The sequence below is a fragment of the Meriones unguiculatus genome, chromosome 2 (assembly GCF_030254825.1).
Source record: "Meriones unguiculatus strain TT.TT164.6M chromosome 2, Bangor_MerUng_6.1, whole genome shotgun sequence".
Classification (NCBI taxonomy): domain Eukaryota; kingdom Metazoa; phylum Chordata; class Mammalia; order Rodentia; family Muridae; genus Meriones; species Meriones unguiculatus.
The window spans coordinates 9,740,620-9,765,127 of record NC_083350.1 but is presented as its reverse complement, the minus strand read 5'-3'; the positions used below and the strand labels follow the sequence as shown (position 1 = coordinate 9,765,127).

Genomic DNA, 24,508 nt, shown 5'->3' with positions numbered 1-24,508 from the left:
CAATCTGCTTTGGAGCATAAGTGTTTTTTATCTTTCCCTCTAATCCTTTCAGAACAGATCTTTTAACCAGGATCTAGAGAACATACCCCAGGTTTTCCTTTTTCCTCTAAATTTGAATTTTATTTTATATATATATGTGTGTGTATATACCTCACAGAAGCCAGAAGAGGACATCAGATCCCCTAGAACTGAAGTTACAGATGATCAAGCCATGATATAGACACTGGGAATCTAAATCTAACTCTGGGTCCTCTGGAAGAACAGGCAGTGTTCTCAGCTGCTGAGCCATCTCTTCAACCCAGAAGTTATTTTTCACAGAAAAAATTACTTGCTCCACTGAGTAGGTACAAAGAATTGTGTGATGGAAGTGTCGCTGCTGCTGACTGGAGCCAGTGTGTGCAAAGTGACACTCTTTCCACCTTGGCAGCACAGCTCACTCAAAAAAAAAAAAAAAAAAAAAAAATTCAAAGTGTGCCAAGTAGCAGGTATAACTTCAAGATAGGCACTGCTCTCATAGGAACCCAAAGAACCCAGAACAAGGGCCCATAAAAACATTTCAAGGACAGGCCATCATCACAGTACCCGTGGGCCTAGCAGAGTTCACAACAGAAGCAACAGAACTGCCTGCATGCGATAACCTTTTGACATCAAGACAGAACAGAAATATACTACAAAAAGGAAGGCCAACATAGGGCTCAGAAAAGCCCCAAGAAAAGGAGTGTCATGACTGAAAAGATTACTCACTACTTCGAAAGGCAACACTTCAAAGGGTTAAGGATCTCTGTGGTCACTAAGAAGGCCTGCTATTGACTAGGTAAATGACAGGACCAGATGAGCCTGTCTTCTATCAGCAATACTCCCGAGCCCTAACTGTGTGGCAGTTAGCAAAGCACATACTTCATGACAAGACAAAGGTAACCAAAAAGCCAGCAAAAAGTTACAACCCAGTGCAAACATGGGGAAATAAACCCTGTACACAAGTGCCCATATGCACAGGAACCAGAAGCTCAGCAACAGAGTCCTGCAGGCCAGCTGTTCTAACTGTGCAGTTACATTTCACTCTCTACAATTAGCTGTATTTTATAACATTAAGACTTTATAGTAATCTTCATAATCAAGGATTACCTTTAATAATCAAGAAGGAATTAGCTGAGTCAGACCAACGCTAATTAATACTATGCCTTGACCTACACCAATGCCAGTACCCTGCCTCATGGCTTGCTTAGCCCGCTCTTATAGAACCCAGCAGCACCAGCCCAGGGATGGCACCACCCCAATCACTAATGAAGAAAATGCCTTACAGCTGGATTTTATGGAGGTATTTTCTCAACTGAGGTTCCCTCCTTTCAGATGACTCTAGCTTATATCAAGTTCATATAAACCTAGCCAGCACAGCAGACCACAAAATTCAGCAGTCATAAAATTCATGATCCAAACAAAACTCAGTATCCAATCAAAACCTTTCAGGTATCCAAATAGGAATAAAATATTACCCCAAACCAGGAACACAAACCAACGCTAGGTAACACAAATTCATGTGGCAGAGAGACGGCTCAGCAAGTAAAGGTGGAAGGAGAAGGCTGGAGAGACGGCTCTCTGGTTAAGAGCACTTGCTGCTCTTCCAGAGAACCCAGCTTCTCAGCAAAGGCAGCTTACAACTGCCTATAACTCCAATACCAATGAACCCAACACACTCTTCTGACCTCCGCAGACATCAGGCACAAAAATGGTGCATAGACATACATACATGCAAAATACTCATACACATAAAATAAAAATGAAATTTAAATTTAAAATTTAAAAAAAGAGAAAGAGGTAGAAGAGATGGCTCAGCAACAAGATAATTGTTGCTCTTACAAAGGGCCAGAGTTCAATTCCCAGCACTTCAGTTCCGGGAGATCCAATTCCCTCTTCCTGTCTCTGCAGGCACCAGGCACACATGGTATACCTACATACATATAGGCAAAACATTCAAACACATAGAGTAATTTAAAAATCTAAAAAATATAATAAAAAGGGAAAAAAGTAGGAGAAAACTACTCTAAAGTCCTTTGGCCTCCACATATACCTACAGAAAAAAATAAGATTTTAAAAAAGAAAACAGGGCTGGAAAAATGACTCACTAATTCAGAGCACTTGATGCTCTTCCAGACGACCCAGTTCAATTCCCAGCACCCACATGGTACATGTAAATCCAGTTCCAGAAGCTCAGATGCCCTATCTGGCCTCCTCAGGCTTCAGGCATAAAAGTGATGCAGACATACATGCAGGCAAAACAGTCATACCTATAATTGCTTTTAATTTTTAATAAATGAAAAGTAAAATAAGAAGTTAGAGAGAATTATTCTCAGATCATTTTTATTTTACAAAACAGGAAACGTGGAATGCCAGGTTGAGGCTCCGACTCTACAGTAGTGTACTTGCCTACCACGTGTATGGTGTGCTAACCACCAAGAACAGGAGCAGAGGAAAGAAATAAAAGACATTTAAGAATGGACCAAACTGTACTTCCGTGAGTGCACATCTGTAGTCAAAATAAGCTGTCTAAAATGAGGAACAGATTTGAAAGTGCAGAAGAAAACCCTGGGAAATGTATTTACTTATTGACTGGCTCTCCTAGATGTGTATGTGTCTGTGTGTGTGCATGTGCATGCGCACGTGTGTATAAATGCACACATATTTACCATTTATCATTGATTGATGGATTGATTGATCGGCTAGCTCTCACTAGGTAGCCCAGACTGGCCTCAAACAATCCTCATGCCTCAGCCTCCCAAGTACAAGTGTGAGGGTTACAGGCATGAGCCATCAAACCCAGCTTGATCTGGAAGCCTTGATGCAACAAGAGAGGAAAACTGCAGAAACCCAAAAAGCTCTGATGAGTTGTAACTGGCAGAGCAGCATGTGTGCTAAAAACTAGAGTCTTGGGAACAGACAGGAGAGAAACGTCACAACATCCTCCAAACCCAAAAAAAACTATTTAGATAAATGGTTCTCAACATGTGGGTTGTGACCCATCTGGAGTCAAACAACTCTTTCACTGGGGTCAACTAAGATCATCTGCATATCAGATATACATGATGATTCATAACAGTATCAAAATTAGTTAATGAAGTAGCAACAAATAATTTTATAGCTGGGGTCACCACAACTGTATTAAAGGGCTGCAGCTTTAAGAAGGTTGGTTGAGAACCACTGATATTGATGCTACAGTTTAAGAAGCCCAGCAGGCCCAGCCAGAAAAAGCGAGACCACACTACCATATATCCAAATTTCAGCACTGGAAACACAGGCAAAGACACCAGCTAGGAACAGAAGCAGAGCAAAGACAAGAGCAGAAGAAAGGGGCATTCAAGTTTTATAACAAAAATGTCTACCAAGGCCAGGCATGGTAGCACAGGCCTTTAATCATGACACTCTAGAGGCAGAAGCAGGCAGATTTCTTTGTGTTTGAGATAAGTCTTATCCTCACAGTAAGTTCCACACCAGCCAGGGATAGACAATGAGACCATCTCAAAGTCTACTTACCATAGGCAAAACCTTACTTCAGAGAGAAGGCACAGACAGCTAAGTTGCTGACCAACATTACAACATAAGGAAGCCCTTGAGGCACAAGAGCATTAGCCAGAAGGTAACTAACTTTATCCATGTAAAAAAAAAAAGTAATTCTGTCCGTTTAAGCAGTAACAATGCACTGTAAGTCTAACAACACTAGAGAAACAAAATGCTTCAAAAAAAAAAAAAAAATCCTGGCTAAGGTGACCAGGAAATCTGCACTAAGTGTCTTCTAGCTAAGACAGAGAAGATGTGAGCCATGGAACGTCAACAAAACCATTGTTTAAACAGACCAGTCAACATGCTAACACAGATGAGGAAAATCACATGGGCTCACCCCCAGATAAGAGTTACAGCCAGGTGGTGGTGGACTATGCCTTTAATCCTGGTACTCAGGAGGCAGAGGCAGGCAGATCTCTTTAGTTTTCAAGGCCAGTCAGGGCAGCCACAGTTACAAAGAGAAACCCTGTCACAAAAAAAGCCAATAAACAAACAAACAGTCTAAAAAGGTCTTCTAACACAGGCATGATGGCAACACTTCTATATCACATCCTTCAGGACAGTCTAAACAACAAGAGTCTGAATAGCTTATATTCCTCACGGAGAAAGACAATGATGAAATCCCAGGCCTTTTTTTTTTTCTTTTTTTCTTTTTTTTTTAAGGAATTGTATCCATTCTCAACTCTCCAATCTCACCTCCAAAGGCCAGCCCTATCACCTCCAACATCACTGACCTCATCATTATGTGTACACACTTACCTTCAGCAGCTCCTTGCAACTATCAAGTCCAATATCCACAAGGATACCTTTCACCCTTTTCCGCACCTTTCTGATGTTCTCAAGATTCTGCACAGGAATTTGAAACATTTTTGATACTTTCCTTTAAAAAAAAGAAGAAAGAACTATAAGTAACATGTACATGCACAAATATAATTTTAACAGAGCTAGTAAAACATTGGCATTCATAGCAAGTGGTGTTGGAAGTATACAACCATGCAAAATAACTTAGGGTTATGGCATCATAACCCAAAGCGTTAAAACATACACTAAACTACAAACTTGATAAAGACCTAGGCATAAATTTTTATGGCTTCAGATTTGGCAACAGTCTCGAATATGGCACCAAAAAGCACTCACAACAAAAGAAAAAATATATGGATGGCTCCAGGGGCACTGTCAAAAAAAAAAAGAGGAAAAAAATCTGAGAAGAAAAAAAAGGAATTTTTAAAAATCACGTTTCTGACACATCTAGAATAAAGAACTCATTACTAAACAGGGTTGAAGAGATGGCTCAGTGGTTAAGAGCACTTGTTGCTCTTGCAGAGGACCCAGGTTCAGTTTTCAAAACTCATATGGCAGCTGTCTATTCTGCACATGTGATACACAAACACAGGTAGACAAAATACTCAAATAAAATAAAATGAATCTTCAAAAACAAACAAACAAACAAACAAAACTCAATTTAAATAAGCAAAAGATCTAAACATACTTTCCAAAGCACAGGAAAGCACTTTAAAAAGCAGGTTGTAGGAAACCGGAACTCACATGCATTGTCAATGGTAAGCTACACAGGCAACCCAAAATAAAAAGCAGCCTGAATTCCCCAAGGGAACAAGCATGCAGATGCCATCTGAGCTAGCAACTCCACCCAAGAGAAAAAGTTAAGTGAAGATGTTCACACAAGTTATTCGAGTACAACTCCATTGTCCATCACATTAAAGAAGTTGTGTACACCCACATTTTGGACCATAAAGAGAAGTACCAATATATGCTATAGCCTTAGAAACATTCTGCTGAGAAGAACCAAATACAGAATTATGATTCCACTTAAACATAAAGTGACAGATCAGACCTATCTACAGATAACAGTGGTTGCCTTAAGCCAGACAGAACTGGTGACAGTTAAGGGGACAGGGTTTGTTTTGGTGAAAGAGACAATGACAACTTTGAAATAGCCTCTGTAAATAGGGTAATGTTGCATGCCTCCAATCCCAAAATTTGGAAGGATGAGGCAGAAGGATCACAAGTTGGAAGCTAATTTAAACTATTTAATAAAACTCTGCCTCAAAAGAAGAAAGTCTACCTTTTTAATGGTGAACTTTACAATATATATCTGGAAAAGTAAATATCTGGAAAATATCTGGAAAGGTAAAAATTAAGATAAAACCTGCAGTTCTTAACTAGGAGGCACTAATGTGGACTTACTGTTTTCAACATACAAATAGAAAATATAAAAGCTAATGCATCATGGACAAGAGTGTGCATAGAGCCAGGTAACAGTGACACAGGCATTTAATCCCAGCACTCAGGAGGCAGAGGCAGGTAGATTTCTATGACTTCGAGGCCAGCCTGGTCTACAGAGAGTTCTAGAACAGCCAAGGCTACACAGAAAATCCCTGTCTCAAGAAACAAAAACAAACAAAGTACATATACTCACAGTCCACATCTTTGCCCATGAGAGCTCAGTAGTAGTTACACCCAGCCAGCAACAGAGGCACACATGAGGCCCCAATCTTAATTTCTAAATAACGCCCTCTACTAAGAATAATGGGGTTTGGGCAGTGTTTAATTCCAGCACTTGGGAGGCATAGGCAGGACGATCTCTGAGTTTGAGGCTAGCCTGATCCACATAGTGAGTTCCAGGACAGCCAGGGCTACACAGAAACCCTGCCTCAAACAAACAAACAAAAAACCAACAACAACAAAAGATTCAACAGGAACTGGGGACTGGGGTTATCCTTCAGCTTGGTGACTGCCTATCCATACATGCCTGGCACCTTGGGTTCAATCCTCAGCACAACATAAAGACAAGCATGGTAGCACATGCCTATAATCCCAGTACTTAGGAGGTAGAGGCAAGAATCAAGAGTTCACAATCTTTTTCATATACATAGCCAGCTCAAGGGCAAGCTGTGCTATGAGACCCTGTCTCAAATAGAGGACAAAAGGAAAGAGAAACCAAAACAGAATGCTTTGGAGAAAGAAAGAATTCTATGGCTAGAGCAAAGTAAAGACAAGATGGACAGAAAGACAGCTGTTCAGTTCCCACAGGCCAAACCCAAGACAATTTAGCCATCAGGCAAATGACAGCAACAGATTATAACCTATGGCAGTTTTCACAAAATTTATGATGGAGTACCTCTCCAAGAAGTTCCTCTTATGACAGAACCTATAATACCTACCAGAATGCTGGGCAGAATTTTTAGGTCAAACCAATCAAGTATGGCAGAAACAATGCCATACAAATGAACTCCAAAACTGGATGGTTAAAAGTAGCATATTTCATTGTTAAGAACTCTTATAGAATACAGCTACATTTGTACACACAACCCCAAGAGACTAGACAGGAATTCCACATTCCTTACCAGAGGAAAAACATTTCTGTTTTTTTTTTTTTTTTTTTTTTTTTTTAATATGGAAAGGTCTGGTCCCAGCTTCCAAATCACCACTGGTTCCCAGTCTCCTAACAGAGTAGAGGGTGAGCTATCTCCCCATTCCATATCAATTTTTAATCCAAAGACTAGTGAATCTGTTAATAAAATATTCTGCTCTACAAAGTGCTCTTGAGGTGATCGGTAATAAGAGAACACAGCACCATAGAATATAAAGTCAAGTCCATACTGATATAAACAAAAAACATGATAAAGAATAGGACATATACCTCTTCACAGTAAGTCTTTTAATAAGCATGATATCAAAGCACAGGTACCATCCCAGGATGCTAAAGCAGGAAGATCATTTTCAAGGCCAATGCTGACTATATAGCGAGGTCTTGTTCCCAAAAAAATAAATGAACTCAGAGACCAGGATGGTGGGGGTTAGCAGAAGAAAGCAAGAATAGCAGCTAACTTTGGAAACACCGACACAATTCAATGTCCACCAAACGGTGCACAGATAAGCAAATGTGCTATATACAAAGAAAGTAATGCTGTTTGGCAATAAAAAGGAGCTGATGCAAAAACATTCGTCTCTGTGAAAAGATGTTAGATGGGAGAGTCCCATCATCTGACTCATTACATCAGATGTCTACAGAAAACAAGTCTACACAGGTGAACAAATTAGTAGATGGCTGCTGGAGGCCAGAAAGTAAACAAACTGACTTTTAGGAGTGCTGGAAATTTTCTAGTATTAGACTGTGGTGATAGCTGCACATGTAAATTCTCTTTACAGATCAATGAATTTTACACTTTAACAAATACCATGAGGTAAGTCTACCACTGCCACCAGACTCAAGATCATGAGAGTGGCTGTGGCTCGCAATGGGGAGGGTGCTGAAACTTAGGCTTGCTTTCGGGGAGTAGGGAGAGAACAAGACACACAATATGACCACACAGAAAGAGACCACTTGTAAGCGCCTTTATTCTGCTTAGAAATAAAGTCCTGAGAAATGTCAGCACTTTCTGCATTTTAATGGCTTTACCTTTGAGTGAAGCTGCCATCTATGTTTTGTGGTTAAAATATGAAGGGCACTGTCCAAACATAAAGTAGTAATTATTTGACCTTTATATATAAAATCATGAGGGCCAGTGAGGTACCTGCTGCTGCCAATCAAGACACTGGAGTTTGATCCCTGTAGATGACAACTAACTCATGCAAATTGTCCTCTAACTTCCACAAACACTCAGACACTTTTGTAAATATACAAACACACAATTATTGTAATTTAAAAAAAATTTAGTATCATGAGAAGAAAAAAAACTAAGGAACTATTCCAGAATGAAGGCACCTAAAGATGACTGAACAATGCAACTCTAACCTATCTTTTTTCTACAAATGACATTACTAGAATGACTCACAAATTTTCAGAGGAGTCTGAGGTTAAACAGTATAATATACTGCTTTCCTGGTTCCAAAGACTTTGTTACAGGCATACAGGATGTTCCTGTTAGAAGAACACTTTGGGGGATGATCACCATATCTTGTTTGACAAGTTGATCTCAAATGATGGGGAGGGACCTCCTTTTACTGTATTTGTGACTCGGCTGTAAATCTGTAACTATTTCAAGAAATATTTTTAGGGCCAGCGAAATGGCTCAGTGAGTAAAGGTACTTGCTGCCAAGCCAGACAGATCCAGGACCCACATGGAGAAAGCGGACTTCTCCTAAGTTGCCCTCTGACCTCTATTTTGCAAGCGACGGACAGATGCGTATGCGCACACACACATACATACACAGACAAATAAACATAATTTTTAGATATTTTTAATCACGTAAACTATAAAAGCTTTAGAAAATATTGGTCAAATTCAAACAGTAAATGTTTTAGTCATTAACTTCATAACTAAAGAAAGGCCATATAAAATAGTCAACGTTTTACTAACTTTAAGATGGATAATCGTAATAGAGTGATAAATTATGTCTTTTTTTAAAACAATTGGTACCAACTTCCAAAACTCAACAGCAGTATCTGGGTCACCAACCGTCGCACAGTTTTGTAACTCCTATCCAAGGACAGGGTACCAGTCTCCAGAACTTAGCAGGACAACAGGGGACCCTCCTGAAGTTACTCCCCTCACTGGGCTGCCACCACCTATTGGCTGTTTCCTAGTAGACTGACCTTCCTTCAAGGAAGGAATGTCACCATGCACCATAAACACTAAGTAAACCAAAATTTAAAATTATAAAAAGCGCCAGGACCACATACAGACCCTAAGTACCACCCAGGCTTTTGTTTTCAAGAGGCTACGGCTGGATACAGACTGTGTTCCAACACATTCCAGGCAAAGAGATCACATCAAAAGTAGCAGTGAAGTTAAAGGAGAATGCCCCAATCTATCTAACAACCATTAAAACTGAAAGTGAGAAGAATCAAACCAGGGAAAGAGGAGGCAGAAGGTTAACAGAGAACTTTTAGAGATAACAAGGAAAAATGTTTTTGGAGTGGGCGAATTTAAAATAAGTTTCTTATCAGATCATTTACCTGGGAAAGACTGTTTTAAGAGCTTTAGGGACCATTAACAGTACAAAACAAAGGACCTTAAAAAATTTTGACAGGACATGAAATAAGAATTTCTAAAAAAAAAAAGACACTTTCAAAAATTACATTATCAGAAAAGCTGTCGGGGACTTCAATGACACCTTTCAAAACACCACACCATCACTATGCAGGTCGGACTGACCGCATTAGCAAACAAACCTTGGTTAATCCCATTCACTTGCTCTCTCAAATGAGCTTCTATTTCCTCTTTCCAGCTATACTATTATCTTCTAGGGTTTCTCATTCTCCAAACGCTGCTGGTTCTGCCCCATCCACTCTGCTCAAACAAGAAAGCTAAATTTACAGTTTGCAAAAGAACAGTATCAAGCCACAGAGCAAGACCTAACTCTTCATTCAGGATCTGGGAATCAAGGACCCAGGTCCTGGCACACCTCTACAGGAAACAGCATTTGCAGACTAGGTGGCTCTCTGAAGCACAGGGGCACAGGAGGAGGCTATGAGTGGCCCTGCAAGTTTTAAGCACGTTCTGTAGATACTTGTTCATTGCTTGGGGAACAAAGCCAAGAACTTTGGTTTTTGGTTTTTACATTTTAAAAACTTTTCACTCTCAACTATAAGTGGCCCCCATTCCTTGTTATTGTGGTTTTCCAAAATAAATGAATAAATAAGCAAGCACACTAAGGCTTTAAAAGAAAACAGCCATCATCACCCCCCCACACACACACACACACACCACCGTTTAGAATTATGTGCTTTCGGAAAATCAACAAGAAATGAAGCAGACCATTACCAAGTGAGCAGCCCTTCCAACATTCCTGGTCTACCCTAGACAATTACTTTGTATCTTAGCCCATTCTATGATACAACATTCTACACAGCATGCCCACTGGGTTAGGGAGGAGTGGTGCCCTATTTTCACATCTGCATATCCTCTTCACCTCTGGAAAGTGTCTTGTCAGCCAACTGAGCGTCCCTACCCACCCACCCACCCACAGGAACTTATCTTTTAACCTGTTTGTTCCAGAAACTGAAATACCTTAAAATACCCAACTCCTGCATAAAAGAACATTTCCTAAGGACATTCTTTTATTGCTGTTGGTTTCGTGCCCATGTAAGGAGAGTTCTGAAAAATGTGTACCTTATTAGTTTTTTTTCAATAAGGACATTATTTCCTCCTTCCCTTTCCTCTCCAAACACTCCCATATTCCACTCCTTGCTCTTCCAAATTCACAGCATTTTTCATTAATTGTTACATATCTATGTATACGCAATATATCTTCCTAAATACAACTTGCTCAGTCTGTATGTTACTCTATACACGTCTTCAGGACTGACCATTGGTATTTGATAACCGGTCAGCGTTCTCTTCCCTGGGGAGAGACTATTTCTTCTACTCTCAGCATTCGTTAGTAGCCTATGATACAGTTCTCCGTGAAGAGGCCTCATTTCCCCATCCACTGTAGTATGTCTATTGTCCTTATTCAGATTGTGTGGGCTGAGGAGACAGCTCAATGCTTCAACGCATGCACCACTCTCGGAGAAAAGCCGTTTGGTTCCCAGCACCCATACTTGTTGGTTTACAACCACTACCTCCATGGGTGCCAACACTGTCTTCTCCCCTCTACAGCAACTTCACCCATGCGCACACACCAACACAAAGGCACACACATAATTTTAAAATATAATTTTAAATGGTCAAAACGGAAGTACTTTTAAGACACAAAACATCTTAGTTCTATGACATCTGATTTTTAAAATGGTTTATTCCAAAGTGACAACACATAAAGGGTCACAGCACGCGTTCTGGAGCTCATTCCTCGGTGAACCTAGCTCAAGCACTTTATAGCTGGGTAAATTCAGCCAATCTCTGGGCCTCAGTTGCCTTCACGTGTGAAACAATGCATGGAATTTCTTTACTTCACGAGCAGCTGTCAAGATGACCACACTGGTCAACGACTTTACAGATAATCATCTAAATCAAAAACGAAGTGCCCCAACTATAGAACACGGGACTTTCTTCCAGCAACTTCCAAACACTGTAATTCAGAAAGTCTGCCTCAACCCGCAGAAAAACCCCTTTCTAGCCACCTGACCTCCTTCATCAATCTGCTTTCTCCAAATAGCAGCTCACCAAGAGCCAAAGGATTTGAGTGCAGTGTGGAAAAGCTCAGCTCTACTTTCCTAGAGTATTAGGAATCATCAATGCAGCAACAGAACACTGTAAACTTGACTTCCAATTAAAACGGTATCATCTAACTCCAAGACTTCAAACTAAAAATTTCCTGAACTGTTATCCCTTAAAGCCAATGATCCAGACCTCTCTTCCTCCCATTTCTCAACGAGATGCCTAAAATAGCCTAAAATGACTTCATTTCCTGCCTATCCTTTCTAAGCACAGATCTCTGCTTAAGGGCCTCTACCTAAGGACAAATGAGTCAACGCTGTTTTCTGAGCGGGGTCTCCATCTACCTAAAACATTGCTACATGGCCACCACCACTGCCCGGGCAATCTCTAGACAATATGCCTAACTTCCAACCAGAGCTTAACAGCACACGTTTCGTAACTACTTTTTATACATGCTGTCCCCTATTGCCACATCAGACCAGACCAGTCCAAGCACCCAACTAATAAAAGCCTTGAGATAAAAGTTCCGTCGGTACCAATCTACACAGTAGGTTACTTGTACGGGAGTGGTGACCCACACGAGTCTCATGAACTTTTAAACTCTACACTCAAAGTCAAACATTTTTACAAAGTTGCTTTATTTTCAAATTTCCTTTTTTACGCTCTTGAGGAAAACCTTTGCAGAAATTATGCGGGAAAAAAAATGTTTCAATCACTCTAAAAATTAAACTTTATATTCAGCATCAGTCACGAAGGCGGCAGTACCACGGATGAAGAGACCGGGATCTGCTCTCGGCAGTGCCTTAAGCCGGCCCCTCCGTAGGGAGAGAACTCGGGGCTCAGCTGCGACCACAATCCTGCCTGCATCCCGCCATCCCTGCCAACCCGCCGATCCTCGGGCTCCGGCTGGATTCCCGAGCGCCGCCGAGGGGCGCCCTGCCCGCCCCGCGACGTCGCCCCGCGCCTCCAGGTCCCCTCCCTCGCCACGCCCGGCGCCCGTCCCTGCCCCGCCCCCTCTCCATCCCCGGCCTCTGTCCCCGGTGCCGCGACTCCGCAGGTCCCTCTCGCCGCCCGGTCCTCCCCTCCGTCCTCCCCGTCCCCCGCCCCTCCCCAGAGCGGCCCCGCTCCCACGTGACCCGCGGGCGGGCGCGTCGGGGGCCCGAGCCGCGCGCGACAGCGTCCGGGACGCGGCAGGCATCGAGGTAGCGACGGCGCGGCGGGCCACAGCGGGGACAGCGCGGCGGACGGCGGTGGGGACGTCGGGGCGGACCCGGGGGTGGACGGCGGGTGGGCCGCGGGGAGGCCGAGGGTGGCGCAGGCCGGGCGGGCCGTACCTACCGCGGGGCGCGAGGAGCGCCGCGTCCCGCCGCCGTCGCAACACCGCCGCGTCCTCCGCCTACGCGGCGGGACCCCCGCCCCGCGCCCGTCCCTCCTCCCGCGCGCCAGAAAGAGAAGATGGCGCTCAGCTGCCTCAGGAAGTGACGTCGCCCTATTTGCATGCCGGCGAGGCCAGCCAATGGGTGTAGAGTGTGCCTGGGGACCCCTGGGCTCCTGGCACGGGCCCCTGCAGGCCCCTGGACCCCGCGGGCCTCGAGGACCTGGAGGAGGTGGGGCCTGCCGCAGCCCCCTCCCCTGGACCCCCTGGGTCTAGTGGGGGCTGCCTGTCAGCTTTCACCACCTCTGGGCAAGCTCTCGTGAGAATTTGAGTTGGTGGTGACGTCATTGGATGGGTGGGGCCAGTCCGTCATCAACCACGTGACCAATCACATGGGCTCACCAGAGCTCTGACTTCTTTTGCATGGAATGGGGGTGGAGCCAGTGGTGGCTAAGTGGGTAGCCACGCCCACGCCTACCAACCAATAAGAAGCCAGCCTTGAGGATACTGTCTTGCCATTGGAGGATAGGACTTAAACTCTAATAACTTAGACCAGTGTGCCTGTGATTGACATATCTTGGTAAGCCAACGGGGTAGGATCTCCTGACTCATCATTCTTAAGAAAATTTGTGTGACACCTTTTGAGAATTTTCACTTTAAAGTTACATCCATAACACATTTTATGAGATGAGGGTTAATTGCATGTATTTGCATAATAATAAAATAGTTCTCAAATTGGGTTGTTCATGGAGAAGGAGCTTTCAAAGTGTTTTCTGGGTCTCCATCCATGGAGACACCAAGCCCCTCTTACAGAAAGCCTGTCTGCTGTATATGCAGCAGGAGGCTCAGCAGAAAGTTTTGGAGAAGACGAATAGAAGCACCTTCTAAAATGCTTTCCAGTCCTTTTATAGGCCTGTCTCTCAGATTCCGCAGTCCGACAACTCTTGCCTTCATCCAATCTCCCTTTCCACGGAAGGTCATGTATCTGTCCATAAAACCAAACCAAGACTTGGGCCCCCGTCAACTGCCATCAGCTCATGTCTAGGTTCTACCCAGGCTGGTGGTGTGCTCCATGTCTGCTCTGTCTTGTCTGAAACCTTCATCCTTTGCCTCAGTTGCGCCATTTTCTACTCTGCCTTCTGTTCAGTTTGGTCCAGTTACTAGAAATTGTTGGCACTCGGTAATCACCTCATGTCTAGGTTCTACCCAGGCTGGTGGTGTGCCCCACGTTGGCTCTGTCCTGTCTGAAACCCTTATCCTGGGCCTCAGTTGCGCCATTCTCTACTCTGCCTTCTCCACAGCTTGGTCCAGTTACTAGAAACAGTAGACACTGAGTAAGTGGCCACATCAGTTTTTCAGTGTGTCCAATGTTAGGCTGACCCATGGTCTGCTTTTATTTCCTACATGGAGGCAAGTCATCAAGTAGAGCTGGCCCATCCTTTTTGTAATGACTTGATTTGACTGGGAAATTAAAATGGCAATGAGCACGGTATTCCTACCCACGTCTCCCTGGAGAAGTTGTGGGTGAAATCAAAAATTAGAGAGGCCTTCCTGCCTGCCTCATGCAGACCGAGAGGCCCACAGATGTCTCATCACAGTCCTCCTCATCTCCTGATGTCTCTGTTCCTCCTCTTCACCTGCTCTTGATTCCTCAACCTGCATTGCCTCCTCAGTGCCACCACTACAGAAGCTTGGACACCTCTGATTTCCTAGCTGTTGAATCCAAAGAGACTTAAGTCCTTATCTTCTGTAACTGCTACGGGAACTCTCTTCCTAAAGCCCTGAACACTCCCAAAACTTGCTCTGCAGTCTTCCCCAGCCCTGAGCTCCTTTGTGGTAAATGCCATGGCTCACAGAATCTGGTTGCTTTTCTTCATCATTCAATACATACTCACTGCCTACCCAGTTACTAGATCTCTGAAATCCATACTTTTCAGTTTGGGGGGTATTCTCCCTTTGTTAAGCTCAACTACAAGCCTCAATATTTTAACTTCAAGTCCTTATCTTACCAGGTATACTGGGACAGACCTACAGTCCCGGTACCAGAGAGGCTGAGGTAGGAGGATTACAAGTCAAAACCAACCTTGTATCCCCCCCCCCAAAAAAAAGTAGGAGGGGAAGAGAGAAAGAAGCTCCAGCTGCTAAGTAGCCATTGGACACATCACACTCCTAAAGGCCCCTCAGCACAGGCAGTGTGCTGCTCTCTCCGTCACTTTTCTTACATTCATTCTCCTCACTATGGCCTCAGTGTTCCTCACATCTGCCGCCCCACCTGCGGCCCCGCCACTGCGGTGTGCGGTGAACTGAGCCCATTTGTACACTGGCAACAGCCTCCTGACTAGCCTCCAACTTGTACCCTGGGGACTTTCCCCAGTCAGTCATCTCTGCGGTGCATCAAAAAGCGAGTATGATCGGTCAGATTGTATCATGCCCTTCTTGTTGCCCTCTTCAAAGAAAGGAAAGAACTAGAAGGAGCCATCTGGCAGCAAGAGAAAGCCAGGGTGACCTTCTGAGATTAAGAAGTGCAGGAGAAATGGATCCCTGGACATGGATCACATATCAGTAAAAGGGAATGGAAATTTTTCTCCCAACAGAAAGAAAACACTCTCAAGGGACCCTTAGGTAAAAAGTGGAGAACTCCTCCTTTGATCTTCTTATTGTCTTGAGGGAAAGAAGGTAACAGATAAGACCTAAAAGTCTGACACCAGGTTTTATTTGCTTAATGAAATGTTGAGCCTCACTCCCAGTGCGAGCAGGTTGGGAGATGCGTTTGAAGGAGAGAGCCTTGCACCAGTTTTCTTAGTTTTCACTCATGGGAATCTTTGGTTCCTTAAAGTTTTCCAGAATTTGCAGGTGGCCAAGGTAGGGTGGTTTTTGATAAGAGGTAGCATAAATTCTGTGGTGACAGTCCTGTGGTGTGTGTGCCTTGATAGCTTGGTGTGAATGTTGCCATGTTCTAACAGAGAAACACAGAGCCAGCAGGTTTTTAGCAAGTGTAAATGCTTCAGTCCATCCTGAATATAGACATCAAATAAAACATATTTAAGCTCATGGAAGGAGCAAATTGGACAAAATCTACCTGGAGGTATGAAATACCACATAAATGCAACTGTGTTTTTCAAGTTTCCCCACCAATACTGACTTAATGTACAACCAGTTTTTCTTTACTGTGACAAGTACTTTCATTGTGATTTGTGTGAAATGAATTTGACATCACCTGGTACCACCAACTGTCCTTCTGAAGGTGTCAGAGATTGGAAAATGGGAACCAGGCAAACACCTATGTTCCTACTCACAGCTATAGCTGAAGATGCCTCTACTGGCCTCTCAAGCTCCCGCAGGAGATTCCTTCCTCAGGAGCTTAGCCGGTATCATAATCTATGTAAAACTGATTGGCATATGGGCTTCTAAAAAGCATGTCCCTCTGTTTGTATGGAGTCTTTAGGCTCCAACCTTTGTGACAGGTGAGCACAGCTCACTACAAGTGGGAACAAGGAGAAGTGAGAAACTCTGCTTCCAGAGTGATGGGGGCCAAGGGGAACCAGAGGAACTCGCTCTGTAGACCAGGCTGGCCTCCAACTCACAGAGATCCCACCTGCCTCTGCCTCCTGAGTGCTGGAATTAAAGGCATGTACCACCACCCAGCTGTATTTCTTTGTCTATTCTCTATTTAACAATCTTTACAGGTGATTTGTTTGCTCTGTTGTTTGTTTGTTTGTTTGTTTTTACTTCTAGTCAACAAGAAAAGTGGGAGAACTTCTCCTAGCCAACAGCCAAACAATTTTGCGGTGGATACCAGCTGGGTATCCTCAACTCCAGTTCAGTTTTGACATCCTGGAGATCACTCAGGCTCTCAGTGCTCCACTTCCCATTAAAGTACCTTGTCAGTCACTTTACGTCCACCTGGGAGGGTCCAGCTTCCTTTATTGTTTGCACCTTCTCTTTCTTGCTTTGGATTGATTTGGAATGGCGGCTCTAAAATCTCGGGGAAACATGCCTACTGGTTTATTTAAACGATATTACAGAGGTTGCTTGAAGAGATGCCCAGGAATATGGGAAGAGCAGAACCCTTTGCCCTCAGGAAGAGTGTGAGAGTCCAAGAACCTCCAAATGCTCTATCATCAAGATGTTCCCTGAACCCAATCCTTAATGAGGCTGAAAGTTGAAATTCTCATCCTGACTTATAAATATCAGTACCCACCCTGAAGGTACCCCGAGACTGCTAGAGTCAATCAGCTTATTAGCATAACAAAAAGATACCTGGCACTTTGGAAATTCCTTGTATTTTGGAAATTGGTTGCTGGGAAATGTCTCTCTCATAGAGTACCACCCGCCTGTCACCTAAATTAATTACTCTCTTCTGACTAGTGGAGCAGCTGTGGTACTGCTCTGAGTCTGCAGAGATGCATCCTAGCAAGTCTTAAATGAGGCATAGCATCCTAGCAAGCTTTAAATGAGGCACACATCCTAGCAAGCTTTAAATGAGGCATAGCATATCCTACCCAGTTCACACTGACTAAAATTCACAGATAAGTAACCTTACAACAGAGTAACAGATTAACATCACCTAAGATAAAGCCCAACCCCATCTATTCTTATATCAAACATTGCCACTCTCCCCCATCTATTCCCCCAGTGAACATAACAATACCTCTTACTACTATAGCAAGTGTCCTACATATCTTTGCTCCCAGTTCTCAATCAGAATGTAACTCTAGGTAAGACATGGAAGTTCTCTAACTGAGGTGATAGCCCAAGGCTTCTTTCTTTAATGGGACAGCAGTGACAGGTCAACAGATGTGAGAAGACAGGCTCACAGGCTCTCAGAGGTTGGCTGGCTGAAAAGTGTGTGTTCCACTCAACAGCAGCATTTGGGGCTGCACAAGGAACTAAGAGGTTAAAAAGGAGACAGGCCTGTGTCACCATCACTTGTTGTCTTGAGGCAGGGTTAAGGCCCTTTACCTGCATCTCACCTTTGAAAGTGTTTCCTATTGTTCTCTAATAAATTCTATCTTCCACACTGAGCTTCACTTCATCTGAATTCATTCAAGGATGACCACAGGTCAGCATCATAGGGTACAGAGACCTGTTTTCCAGCTAATGGCTCAGGCCACAAGATAGAGAAAAAAAAAAAATCTGTGGGCCATTTGCAATACCTATGACCTTTGTGACACGTTCACCAGAGAAATAACTGGGCAAGGTGATAGTGTTCCCATATAAGACAAATGAGCTGTGATCACCAGGAATGGATGGATGGTTGACCATCACCTTGGGAAATATTAATTCAGTGAATCTGTCTTGGGTACTAAGAGCACGGCAGAAAGGTGGGAACCTCCATGGGAGCATACTTGTAATTTCCTCTAAGATAGGATGATTATATAACAGACTGGTAGTTTTCGTCTTGGTGGGTATAAACCCAAAACCAGTACAGCCTAGACATAAGAGAGCAGAAGACGGCTTATTATCTGTAGCAGGTAAGGAGAACACAGGAGTTATTTTAAAAGCATTGTCCTCCCCCCCCAAAAAAAAAGGAGGCATGGGGATTTCATTTGGGGAGTCTAAACATAGCCATATAAAAAAATAGGGGCAACCACATTCCTGAGTATGCACACGAAGGAGTGTGTCTTAATTAGGGTTTCTGTTCCTATGATAAAACACCATGACCAAAAGCAACTTAAAGAGGAAAGGGTTTATTTTATCTTATATAAATCCATAACCAGAAAGGAACCTGTCCACTTCATATTATACTTTCACAGGAGAAATAAGAATTATCCAATATAAGCATAAGCTAAAGCAATACATGATCCCTAAGCCAGCATTGTGGAAAATACTAAAAAAGATACTACAGACAGAAAAGGAAGAGATGTACAATTGTGAGAGCTTGGGAAAGAATAAATTTACCTAGAAAAAAACAGATATAAAATTGAAAATTAAAAAAGTTTCAAATATTATTAACACACTAAACTAGAAAATATCTAAGATGAATAAGAAAAAAATTAATAGATGTCTTTTTTTAAGTACTATAATTGCAAATTGCCTTAATTCTCCAATTAAAAAATGGTTGAATGGGGGAAAAACAATTTGCCATATGCGAAAAAAACGAGCCTTATAGTAAAAATACATACAGAATAAGAAAATATAAAAATGGCATTCCACACAAAAGAAATCAGAAGGCAATGAATAGCAGCTATAATCAAATCTTATACAAGAGATTCAGCTCTCTGACAAAGCTATGCACCAACTGAAAGAATGGAAAATGATATTTGAAAAAAAGAAATTAGAAAAGTTACTAAATGCCTACCTGACAAAGCAGATTCTCAAAATTAATCAGGAAAAATAAAGGTCATGACATATTATTAAGAGGAATACACCACTAAGAAGATATGATTGCAAATGTGTGCAATTTTATACATCAACTTGATGATGAGACCATTACTTGGTAAAGAGAAACAGGTCCAAAGGCAAAACAATTGGCTACAATAGTGCATTCTCATCAATGGATACATCATCTAAACAAAAATAAGAAAAGAAAAGAAAGAAAGGTCAGTTAAGCTACATCAGAGATGAAGTGAACCTAAAGATCTCTACAGAATATTCCAGCAGCTGTGGAATATAAACTCTTAATTATCCCATAGAACTTTCCCCCAGACTAGATCATATTTTAGGCTATAAGGCAATTTGTATCAAATACAAATAAAAAATTCAAATAAATACTTCTGTCTTCTGATCACTATGCAAAAACACTAGAAGTCAAGAAGAGGGATTAGAAAGACGGCTCAGTGGTTAAGAGCAATTTGTTTTCTTCCAGAGGATCTGGATTCAGTTCCCAGAACCCACATCAGGTAGCTGTAACTCCATCTCCAAGGGATCAGACACCCTCTTTTCACCTCTTCAGGTACCTGCACATAGCTGGCAAACACAGCAAAATATACACATAAACATAAATAAATACTTTTAAATAATTATTTTTTAAAAGAACAAGAAAATCTGGTTAACAAATACATGAGAATTGAACAGTACTTTTTTGTGTTGGGCTCTGATAATTGAACACATGTCTTTATTCAATTTACACAAGTGATCTACCACTAAGCTACATCCCTAGCCAGAATAATCTATCTCTGAAGGATTAGTAAGTCACTGAAGAAGTCAGGAAAACAATTTAGTTAATAAATTGAAATGCAAATTAAAACACAATCAACAAGAACCTTTGGGATGCACTGAAGAAGAAAGATCTAAGAAGGAAGTTCACAGCTGTGAGTACCTATATTAAAAAATGAGAAACACTCAAAAAAAAAAAACTTAATGGTATATTTCAAGGTTTAACAAAAGGAGAAAGTAAGCCAAATTCAAAATTATTAGGTAGAAATAATAAAGGCCAAGGCACAAATTAATAACATAGAAGAAATACAAGGGATCAATGAGGCAAAAAGTTAGTTCTTCTTAAGATGAACAAGATTGATAAGCTCTTAACCAAGTTAATCAAAAGAAATAAAAAATTAAAATTAATAATTTTTTAATCAAAGGGGAGAATATATAACATAAAACATCAAAATCCAGAGGAGCCTGTGAAATACTTTTAAAAACCTATATTCCAGTAAATTGGAACATTTAGAAGTGGAAATTTTCAAGATATAGTTGGTCTACCAAGATCTGAACCAAGACCTATTTTTAAAATGCAAGCATATCAATAATAAGCAATGCATTCAAAGCAATTATTATAGGTCTCTCAACAAAGGAAAGCCCAGAACCAAAGGAGTTAATGATGAATTCTACCAAACATTTAATCAAGAACTAGTATCAGCCAGGTGTTTATTTCCAGCGTTCAGGAGGCAGAGGCAGGCAGATCTCTGTGAGCTGAAGGTCTGCCTGGTTTATGTAGTGAGTTCCAGAACACCTGAGTCTGGGTATAGAGACAGAGTCTCAAAAGAAGAAATCATGAACTCGGTTAACTGCTCTTTGATTACTCACCCCTGGAGATTCGGCTTTTCCAGGCTACAGAAGAAGAGGATCCAGGCAGCCCTGATGAGACTTAACAAGCTACGGGCAGATGGCAATGGTGGAGAATTCCCTCTTTCAGTGGACTAGGGTAAGGAGATGAGGGGAAGAGGGAGGGAGGGAGGGAGGGAGGGACTGGGGGTAGTTGGAGGAGGGGATTTCAATCAGGATATATAATGAGTAAATTGTGCAAAAATAAAAATAAATAGAAGCCTCCCCCCAAAAAAAAATGAATAAGAGGGAGGAGGAGGAAGAAGAAAAAGAAGAGGAAGAGAGGAAAAGAGGAAAAGAAAACTTGTAAATCAAATTCAAGAGCACATTAAGGCGATCATTCTCTATGACCAGGCTTGTTTTGTTCCAGAAATACAAAAATTGTTCTTGTAATGTTCTGCTAATATTAAGCTACCCGGCCATAACACCTGTGCTACAGTCTACTGCGCATCCAGTAACGGGCACCGAGGATCCCTGCACCTCGTGACAAACACACTAGAATGATGACTGCCCAGGCTTTCCGTGGTGATGCAGTGCAAAGGTGATGGCGTCTGTGGTGGTGACCCTATGTCATGCAGCACTGATAGGCGAGGTGTGATGTGTGTGTATATACAAGATGGTCAGAATGTGACGGTTTATGTGTATGATGGTGACTTCCTTGGATGGTGACAAATAGGGTACAGTCAATACAGCGGTGTCGCTGTGGTGATGGGTGGAAGCCTTAAGGCAGCAGCTGAGAGTTTTGTGTTCTACTCTTTGCTTCTAGTCAACATTGAACGCTATCATTTTTAACCTCGCCAGACTTAATACCAACCCTCCGCTACTGACCAGAGACCGTTGAGGAAAACAAATATCTGACTAACATACATTTATGTTGTATAAGTGTTACATACAGGGTGCCCTGAAATACTGATTTTTACCAGATGTGCAACTTCATGGAAAAGAAGAAATGCCAGGGAACTCACTAGAACGACAACAGAAGGTGATGACAGAATCATCAGAGCAGTAGATCGTTAGTACAATTGGCTTGGTATGTTGTGATGAACAGTGAATGCCTACTTACATTTATTAACATTCCTCTGGGCTATGGACACCACTGTGTATAGTCTTTGTGTGCATAAATGTTGATAAAATTTATTACTAATAATAGATTTAGGCATACTTTGAAGCATGCGTAAGGGATTAAAAACATAAGCTTTACATGTTCCTTTTTATACCTAACTTTTAGTTGTTTCTTGTATTTCTAAGTGAAGCTTTTTTCCTCCAAAATGTGGCAAATATGCAAAAACAAGAGAAACACTTAAGTGAAGCTGTGCAGTTCACACCTGTGTTGCTTTGAGGGTCACATCTGCATGTGTGTGCAGATGTGCATGTGTGTGTGTGTTTCTATGTTTCACTATTTGAGAGACTGAGCTAGACAACACTTGCTGTTTTTCTCTTCTTATTCATCAACATCCTACAAGCAGTGAATTGGTATCCGGTTTGGGCTTTTAATTTATGTGTATTTAGTGACCACAGATGTTGGACATCTTTTCATATACTTATTGGCCATTTACATATATCTGTGGAGAAAATGTTGGATAATTAGATCCTTTTCATTGTTTTTAATTATATCTTGGTTCTGTTTTGGTTAAATTGTTTTGATTATTTGAAAATATTTTTGTTATTTCATTTTATGGTTTTCTAATTTCTTTCTTCTTTTACCATCATAACACTCTTCTCTATTCCTCTTCTTTTTCCTTTAATTTAGCTTTGCTTTCTTTTTCCTTCCCTTTCTCTCTGCCACATTCCTCTAACACACCCTCGTGAACTTTACTTTTCTACTGATATGACAAATACCATACCAAGGCAATTTGTAGAAGGAAGGATCTATTTGACTCTGCAGATGGAAAGGATTACATCATAGTGGGGAAACATGGACACAGGCAGGACGGTGGCTGGAGCAGTAAGAAGCTCAGAGCGCACCATCTGCAATCACGTGCAGGAAGCAGAGAGAGCAAACTGGGAAGCACTCCCAACCCCAGTGACACACTTCCTCCAGCAAGGCCACACCTCCTAGGCCTCCCCAGCCAGTACCATCAGTGGAGGACCAAACAGTCAAATGCCTGAGAATATGAAGAGTATATCATTCAAACCACCACAATCCTAAGCAGTCTTCACCCTCATAACAGGCTATTAGTTTTGAGAGTCACTGGTTGATATGTCAGTGAACTTGTGTTAATTGTAAGTGACTTTTGTCTCTTGTACAGGTTGGTGTTGCTGCTACAGCAGCAGTTTGTTTTATGTGCTAGGAATGGAGTCCTCAAGTATGGACTGCTCACTAAGAAAACCTCCAGGACCGGAGAGATGGTTTAGAGCACTGGCTGCTCTTCCAGAGGTCCTGAGTTCAATTCCCAGCAGCCACGTGGTGGCTCCTAACCGTATATAGTGAAATTTGGTGCCCTCCGCTGGTGCACTGGCACACACGCAGGCAGAACACTGGAAACATAATAAAGAAATAAATCTTTAAAAATTAAAAAAAAAAAAAAGAAAGAAAGAAAGAAAAAGAAAATCTCCAAGGAAAACTGAGCCGGCAAGGATAAATTACAACACACAAACACAGAGACGTGAAAATGCAAGGCACCATGACTTCTCAACACTTAGACTGTACCAAGACTGTAACTCAACACTTAGATTCAAAGACACTGAAATGGGTAAAATCCTGGATGAAAATCTCAAAAGCTGACTAACAAAAATGACTAATGATCTCATAAAGAATACAAGCAAGCAGATAAATGACGTTCAGAAATGGGTCCAGGACTCAGAAAAGAAAACTTGTAGCCTAAAGAAGTCGCCAAAATGCATGGAAAAAAAAAATCAATAATATGGATGAAAATAGAAAGTTCAACAAGGAAATTGAGATTCTGAAGGGGAAAAAAAACAAATAGAAATGTTAGAATAAAAAAAAAATCCCACAGTGAAAAGCACCACCAATAACTCAAGTAAGCAAAAGTAAAAATACCGGGATGGAGGAGAACAAAAGGAGAGATGGAGAGCGTTTACATGTAGATGCTAGAGATGGCTCGGCAGTAAGGAGCACTTGCGGCTCTTCCAGGAAACTCGGGTTCTATTCCTATTACCCACACCATGGCTCAGAACCAGTGGTAGCTCCAGTTCCAGGGGATCTGGTGCCCTCTTCTGGCCTTCTCAGGCACCAGACACATGTGCGGTACGCAAACATAAGTGCAGGTGAAACACACACACACACACACACACACACACACTCAAAAATGTCAAAAATGCAAAGCAATATATACTTAATGAATATGCGCTGTTAGCAATCAGGCACCTCACGCCCAGCTCCAAGGACCTGGCAACAAAAGGACACTTCGTTATCAGCCTCCAACTTGCAACACACTTCCGCTGTTACCATGAACTGCCTGTCCTCTCCCTGCGCATGCGCTTCATCACCTTCTAAAAGAACCTGTTCGCTCTGCTACCACCCCTCAGCCAGAGGGAGCCACTGTGTGCCCTCTCTTAATAAACCTCC

At 42.2% G+C, this 24,508-nt stretch overlaps 1 protein-coding gene and 1 long non-coding RNA gene across 5 annotated transcripts in view; one reads left to right on the top strand and one right to left on the bottom strand.

Annotated features, from left to right (window-relative positions):
* The window catches only part of Adnp2 (ADNP homeobox 2), a 26,656-nt gene extending 13,367 nt beyond the window's left edge, over positions 1-13,289 (bottom strand). Inside the window, exons 1-2 of one of the 4 annotated variants that reach the window (XM_021640060.2) lie at positions 12,957-13,289; positions 4,315-4,435 (exon numbers count right to left, since the gene is read on the bottom strand). In XM_021640060.2, the coding sequence (XP_021495735.2) occupies positions 4,315-4,435; positions 12,957-13,117 (282 nt within the window). In that variant the 5' untranslated portion in view covers positions 13,118-13,289. Of the gene's footprint in view, positions 1-4,314; positions 4,436-12,952 lie in introns of those variants that run through there. The other 3 variants (XM_021640061.2, XM_060377001.1, XM_060377002.1) reach the window with 3 other exon arrangements.
* On the top strand, positions 12,651-24,508 carry LOC132652269 (uncharacterized). Its single transcript, XR_009589739.1, has 5 exons — positions 12,651-12,820; positions 20,985-21,079; positions 21,391-21,520; positions 21,903-22,009; positions 23,229-24,508. It is a non-coding gene; the product is annotated as an uncharacterized LOC132652269 (long non-coding RNA).